Below are 7566 nucleotides of genomic sequence, written 5' to 3'. Positions count from 1 at the left end.
CCTACTAACCTAGGATATACTTCAGCCAATCCAGTAAGACATGATAACAGGGAACATCTAACTGAGGCAATATCTGATAGAATCCTACATCTACATATGCGTAGCAGTTTTACTAGTATAAGATCCTCCCTTTCACCATTCTTACTAGCTTGTCTTAAAAAAGAGAGCTAAAACTTGTAGAAACATTGAAAATAAAGGTGAAGCAGACTAGGCAAAGCATGCGTAATGCATAAGACACCACATAAGACTGTTTGGTTCAGTAGTGGCAAAGTTTGTTTCAGTAGGATACTGTGGGACTCCATTAATTCATCCTCAGAAAAGATTGAACACACCAAAAAGCTTTAATTAGTCTGAAGTGCCCAAGATAATGCTGTCTAACACATCAGCATCCATGTAAGCCAGGGTGGAGTTGAGGCCCAACTGGCACAAGAATCAAGAAATTAACAGGAGTTGTACCATTGTCACTGCTGACAACGGAATTGCAAAGATGCTTCATCAGACACCAAGCCTTTGAGATCTAGAAGTACAGAACGCTACCTAGAACTCATCACTACGAATCCGTTTCATGTCAGCAGTCTTGTCACTTCTTTTGGAGCGATGACAAGTTTACTTGAAGCTTCTTTCATCAGTTCAATGCAGGACAGTTAAAAATCTCTCATTCAGCAGGATGGCAAACTCCTATGCAACTGCATCCTTCGAGCAGAAAAGATTTATCGCATGGAAGGGAGTTCACAAACAAGTAACAACCTATCGTCTGGACATCACGGACAGATGCCACTCCTCCAATTTGGAAGATTCAGAACTGGCCTGCTCGTACAGTCATAGGATGGACAATAACAGAATGCAGAACCATCGTTCTTTACCGTCGTCTCAGAAGTAACTCCTCAGCTACCTTCGAGAACACCGCTATAGCATTGGTCATAGCAAAACTTGCCTCCCTGAATATAGCCAACTTCTCCCTTTCAAGGGCCAAGAGCTCTTTGTGCCTGGCATCCTTCCTATCTTCAATGTAGCTCAACATTTCATAATCTTTCTTATCGTTCAGAGACTCGTGGGTTCCAGCAGCCACAGTTGCTGGGTTGTCTCTTCTCACATCAAAGGCACCACTCCCATTGCTTCTCTCAGCAGTCTGTTGACTGTTTAGAGCTTCTCTGTATGAGATTGGGAGTACTTCTCTGCTATCAATTGCCAGCTTCTGAGGAGCAGGACTCTTCTCTTCATACAAGTATGCCGGTGCTGTTGAAGGGGCTTGAAACCTTGCAGACATCATTGTTGTGTCATCTTCAGTTGAAGAATCGTCAGCTGACTCTGGAGGCTCCATTTGGGCATCCGGTGCAGCTCTTTCCACAGCCCTTCTTTTTCTCCTCCTCCTCGGAGCAGAGGCCATGTGTTTCCCTACAAATTCAGCAACTGGAAGGTTTGACTCCCATGGTCTCTTTTCATCACACTCAACACCGTTTGATCTCTCCATTGCACCATTCACGCAGCTCCTTACTGGAAGAGTGCCTGAAAGCGGTGGTGTGTCAGAGAACTTCTTTTCTCTGGCCTCCCTTTTCAAACCTCTGTTGGCAGGTTTATTGGAATGAATGCTTGCAATTCTTTGGTAAATCTCTGCATCCATATTGCTAGGGAGCAACTTAGACCTCCTCTCCCAAGTCACCAGATCGAAATAGGAGGGTGCTCCTGGTTCCCTTTGCTCTTCGTACTCTCTAACCTTTCGATAATCTGGCTGCATGTTATCCCATTTGATTCGGCACTGCTCCTTCGTGCGCTGCACACCTTTGCTCCTGCAGTACTCTGCAACAAATTTCCACTTGTCATCGGCTGATAGAGATGATCTCCTGGAACCGGAGAACATTTCCTGCTCCTTGCGTTTAGCTTCAAGGAGGACAAGGATTTCTGTGTGCACCCAGTTCCCCTGCCGGTAGGCTCGGTCCCGCTCATCACTAGCATTCAAGTTCTGGGTAGGCTCGTCTTGTTTCGCCTGCTCATCACTTTGCTCGGCTAGATGATCTGTGCTCTGTAAGAAAACCTTGGTATCTGCCCTGGTTTCTGGAGCCCGAGCCCTGTCTTCACTGTGAGGACTTTTCAGGATGACGACTAATTTGCTTGCATGGCCAGGGGTTCCTTCCTGTTCCTGCACCATGACTGGCAAAGGCGGGATGATCCACTGGCGCTCTCTTGCTATAGCACGTTAAACTGCGGGCATGGCAAGAGACGCGCACACACCACAATAAGCTGTCGGTCCGGTGACCATGCAACCTAGATATTCCATGAAGAGCTGGAAGGAAACCGGGGGAGGAAAAAAAAAAAGAAACGCAAGAAAGCGACAGGGTTAGCGAAAGGGATGTACCTGAGGAGGGGTCTGGTGGCGAGGCTGCATGCTGGAGAAACTTGACGTGGGAGGGGGAGAGGACACGAGAGAGAGAGAGAGAGAGAGAGAGAGGCTTGATACGTCCAGATGGAAAGAAAGAAATCGACGCGATCTGTATACGCGAAGTAGGCTATGGCAGAAGAAAATGGGAAGGAAGAAATGCAATCGCTCGAGCTCGGAGCTATGGCGGCGGGCGCGCACAGGAAAACCACCTCCGAGAAATTAAGAGAGACCTATATCTTCCTATCTTTCTTTCTTTAAGATCAAGCAAAATAAACCTCCCTGTAGGACTCCTCTCTCTCTCAGATCAGTGAGAGAACAAAGAAAAACGAAAAGGACCCCCACTTTGGCCCAAAGGCCGACGACGGTGACCGGAGCAGCCAGTTCCCCAACTGCCACCTGCCCTTCCCCTTAGCCACCCAGCCTCACACGCACAGCCCCGCCAGATCTCGACCGTCCACTTCTGCCGAGCGCTTTAACGGCCCCGATGAGCCGTATAATTTTTCAGCCCCAAATTAGCTGGCGCCTTAAATAGTAATTGCCCGAGTCGTCCTAAGGGGGCCACGATCCTTAATTAATGGGCCATAAATATTTGGCCTTATTGCTGATATTGATTTCCCCTTGCCCCTTTTAATATGATTCGTTTTTCCCCTTTTGGTATTATTTAAACCTACAAAGGAAAAAGAGAATTGTCCGCGCGCATAAAATTAAATGGGGTAGATAAGGTTTATCGCAACAACAAAGAGCGGTTGAGAATGCGGTCTTAAAATAAAATAATTAAAATACAAGAACCCTTGAGAATGCACTGCACTCTTAAAATTATAAAATAATAGAATTGAAGAGCCCTTTTCTTAGGCCTCTTCCAAATTCCAATGGCTTCCATTTCTATTCGTCTCTCTACCTTGAAAGCCCTCGCACATGAGGCACCTTAAGTAACTACACTCTCTGCCTTCAAAAACATGACCTGGTAACATACAAGGAACCATAGTTAGTGGTTTTACACTACCTCCTTCAGAGGCAACACACGGTGAAGAGGGAATTAACCTTCCCCCACTAGAAATGTGGGCGCACCAACTATATCCAAGTATTTCTCTATGTGAATGGGGTGTATACAACTAGCCATGTCCTCGTCGCAAGTGTGTAAAAGAGAGTGAACAACTAACCCCTTAACAAAGGCTTAATTGGTTCACAACTTGCAAAGTGTGTGTTTGTGAGCTTGGTGTGTAACCAAACCTAATTTTATTTCTACATTGAGGAATTCCCATCCTCTCCCTTCATTAAGATTTCCTATACTTTTATTAGGAAAATGTATTATGAAGTGCCATTGGATGAGACTAAGAGACCCTCCACACATGGGTTAAATTACCTCAAAGGTTGAGGGAGTGTACTTTGTCCATGTGCAAGTAAAATTGTACAACCTACTACTATCGTTGCCAAAAGAGGGGGGAGGAGAGAGACACAGAGACAAAGAGAGGGAGAGAGTTGGATGAGGCGAGAGACCAATGTTTCCACCAATCGACACCATCCACATGGATTCACTTTGCCATGGTACATGGAGTATCCCCTCAGGACGGTTACACATTAAGTCATAAATGCCCAAACCTTGCCCAAAGTATGGGTGTTTTTTAACGTGAGCATGGGCATGGATACAACACCTTTACATACCAAAAGGACACACTTTCCAAAAAAAATACAAAAATAATAAACCTATAGTTTTTTTTATTGGCTGCACATGCAAAAGGGCACCCTTATCCATCATTTTGTAGAGTGGGCAAGGGAGACTCCCTATCCAAAATTGGGCAAGGTGTTTACCGATTCCATAGATATACAACATGTCATGTCCTCTCCAAGTTGCCCAACCCCTAAAAACATAATATTAGTGAGTTTGGGAATCTCCCAATTCCCATCTTTTGAATACTAAAAAGGTGGCACCCAGATAACATGTCCATAAGTTTCTCGAAACCATATGATGTGACCTATCATTAGAAAGCGCTTGAAAAATAGAATCTATTAAGCTATAGAGCGCTCGATTTGGAGTTATAATGTTCAAGTTATGACAATCCAAAGATTTGACCATGTGTCCCAAACTTATGGGAAATTCCCATATTCCCCAAAATGATGTTTAAATGAACCTTTTGATTTATTATCAAATTGCAAAGGTTGGCATCCATCATGTGGTGTATAAGCAACCTTATATGGGGGTACTCCATCAACTGGAGTTGATTCCCATTTGATAGGGAGATGAAGTGCACATTGTTGTGTCCACATTGAAGATGTAAGTTGTGTCAACTCATGCAAGTTAAATTCAACTATGCAAGGGCAGGCTTTAAAGACCTTTAGCTAGTACGAAAATTTTGTGCCTTATGTAAGCTCAACTGTTTGCGTACTAGTTGAGTCCCTTCAAGAGGAAATCCACCATTGCATGTGCATGTACCTTTAAGTGCATGCAAATCAATGGGTTCATCCACCATTAAAAAAGTCTGCATTATAGGAAGAGGGGAAACTAAGGTTTAGTACATGCTTTAAACATCTATAAAAGATGTTGCTTTCCACAAGTATGTGCCTTGTTAAAAGTAAGCAATTAACTAAGGGTTAGTACACTCAATGGACATCCATATAAGCTATGAGTACAAAACTAGTGCTAGTGCCAACATGTCTACTTGAAGGGAGCTCTCTCACTCAACCCCCGAGACCTACGGACCGCTTATTGGTCAAGCATTTCAAGGCGAGTGGCCATAGCTACCTCTCACATAGCCGATATGATCTCCCTACCTATGGGGTGTAGTGAGCTTACCTTGATGCCCGATCGAGTCCCTCCACTCCCATGCACACCGATAGCTCCACGATCCTCGATGCAAGCTCAAGCAACCTCAATCCCTCTCCATCAAGCTCCATCCTCCATAGCCGCGTGAGACAAAAGAAGAGAAGAGAAAAGAAGAAGATGAAGAGAGGAGATGGGGAGCTTCTTCTCCTTAATCCCTCACTCTCACACACTCACTCCCTCACTTTCTCACACTCCCTCACTCAAGCACACACAAGAAGGCAACAAGAAGAGAAGAAGAAGAAGAAGAAGCTTTTTACCACACACCAAGAATGAGAGTTTCCATTAACTTTTTGGCTTATATACATGCCCTCTTTCCTTTGGGCGGTCATCCCCTTTTCACATGGCCGGCCGTGACCTAGGCTCTTTTTCCCTTTGCCCTAACTTCCTAGCTTAGTCCTACCGCCTCTCCATGGTTACAAATTGCACAAGAGGGAGCCTGGTGCTCTTTTACAAAGATTTTGGCTGTGCCTTTATATTTAGAGGTGTGCCTTCTCACTTTTGGCTCTTTTGCAGCTTCCATGGTTGTGCACTGGACTCCTGCTGGTTGTTCCCATGCTTTTGGATTTTTTCCAGGTCCGTTCCCTTGTGAGGCACCTTTTTGTTTTTTCTACCTTGCGCTTTTCCTCTTAATGCCTCTTTTTCCACTTTCTCTGCTCTACAGTAAACACTACTAAGAATTGGTGCAACAAGAACCATAACAACGTTGACTCCAAAGGACCTCCATCCATAAACTTGACAAAAGAAGTATCTTGTTTACTACACCAAGGGGGAGGGGTAAAAGAGAACACCAAGGGAACCATACAGCCAAAGAATTTTGAATGCAAGAGGGAGATGTGCCATTTGTAAATTGTTGTTAGCATGGGAATTTGTGATTTTAGTAGCATATGCAAGGAGTTGAAGTCTAGTCAAGCATTTCATGGTCCATCTAATGGCATAGAATATTTGGCAATAATAGCTCATTTAGCAATCGGAATGTACTCTTCATACTTCACCTTAGAGCTTTCCTCATCAGTTATCTTTTCTAGCTTTGTTGTCAATGCACACCCTAGATCCAAGTTTTCTTCTAGGACATTCATGTTTTTGTTTACTTTTTCTATATGCAACAATGTCACATGAGCATAACCTCCTCACTTGTCTTGAATAGCAAGAAGGACTTCTTTTTTCCATAGCATATCTCGTAAAAAAAGGAACAAACTAGATGCACTTATTATCCATTTGTCAAACATGAATAGATATGAAGTAAAAGTTGGCCTTGCGTAGCTTTGAAACTTTCCAAAGGTTGTGCTAGTTTATGCTCACCAAACAATATGTTTAATCAAACTCCTTTCTAAAGCTAAGAAAGCAAAGTACAATTGCATATTTAAGAAATAGCTAGTATTGGTTTTTGTGTACAATTACAATATAATTATGTTTGGAAGTCCCATCCCCTAATCTCTCTCTCTCTCTCTCTCTCTCTCTCTCTCTCTCTCTCTCTCTCTCTCTCTCTCTCTCTCTCTCTCTCTCTCTCTCTCTCTCTCTCTCTCTCGTGTGTGTGTGTGTCTATTTATGTGTTTGTGTCTCCCTCTTCTCAAACCAAAACATATGTGAAAGGTTATGAGACATTTGAGATATGATGTGTGCTCCCTACAATATAATATGAAAAGGCATTTACACCATGTGCATCTCAATATAATGTAACAATGTATATCTTATGATTAATTTCAACCAATAGATGATAGAGAAAGCACCTTTTGTTGGCTAAATTAGGATCAAACAAGTATTACCATATTTTAATACCTCCAAGTTTACATCTTCTAGCTTTCAGTTTCTAACTATTCAATCTTCTCAAAGTAACCCAACAGTCATGTTCATTATGAGGTTTCCAATACAACTCTAGAGCTTTGAAATGTACGCAATCCCATGCCAAGAGAAAACCCTCATCATTAGGTATACTTCTCAAGAATCACATAAACATTTGTGGTCCCATGTGGATGGAAACCCCTTCATTTAATAATTTGTATACTTCCATGGTGTTCGTACAGTGCTTTCACCATTACAAAAGCATGTAGTGTTATACAATTAGCTTTTTTGTTAGCATTGCTTGCTATCGCTCATCACTAGAATCAAGGAAAATTCAAGGTTTGGAAGGACTTTCCTTTCCTTGACAAATCTTTCTTGAAAAGAGGATCAATATGTGAACTTCATCTCATGTAAGCAAGAAAATCACTATTGATTTGAAGTACCTTAATTTGAATACATATGAATACCACTACTTCCTTTGGTCCAAAGGAAAATTGGCATATGTATATAAGAGAAAATGTAGGAGAAATTTTATTTGCATTGATGTCTTCCATAAATATGAACGATGCACCCGAGGGATTTAGGATAG

General features: G+C 42.7%; 1 protein-coding gene across 1 annotated transcript; it reads right to left on the bottom strand.

Annotated features, from left to right (window-relative positions):
* Positions 1 to 210: 210 nt before the first annotated feature.
* Positions 211 to 2672, bottom strand: LOC148025433 (uncharacterized). The gene is made up of 2 exons (XM_087692559.1): positions 2354 to 2672; positions 211 to 2199 (listed from the first exon to the last, which is right to left on the bottom strand). The coding sequence occupies exon 2, from the start codon at positions 2144 to 2146 to the stop codon at positions 860 to 862; it is 1287 nt and encodes a 428-aa protein (XP_087548685.1). The 5' UTR covers positions 2147 to 2199; positions 2354 to 2672; the 3' UTR covers positions 211 to 859.
* Between the last annotated feature and the right edge of the window lie 4894 nt (positions 2673 to 7566).

This window comes from Lygodium microphyllum, chromosome 14, assembly GCF_053477565.2.
Source record: "Lygodium microphyllum isolate KBCC chromosome 14, Lygodium_microphyllum_v1.1.10, whole genome shotgun sequence".
Taxonomy (NCBI): Eukaryota; Viridiplantae; Streptophyta; class Polypodiopsida; order Schizaeales; family Lygodiaceae; genus Lygodium; species Lygodium microphyllum.
The sequence above is the reverse complement of the archived record's forward strand: the minus strand, read 5'-3'. Positions and strand labels throughout refer to the sequence as shown.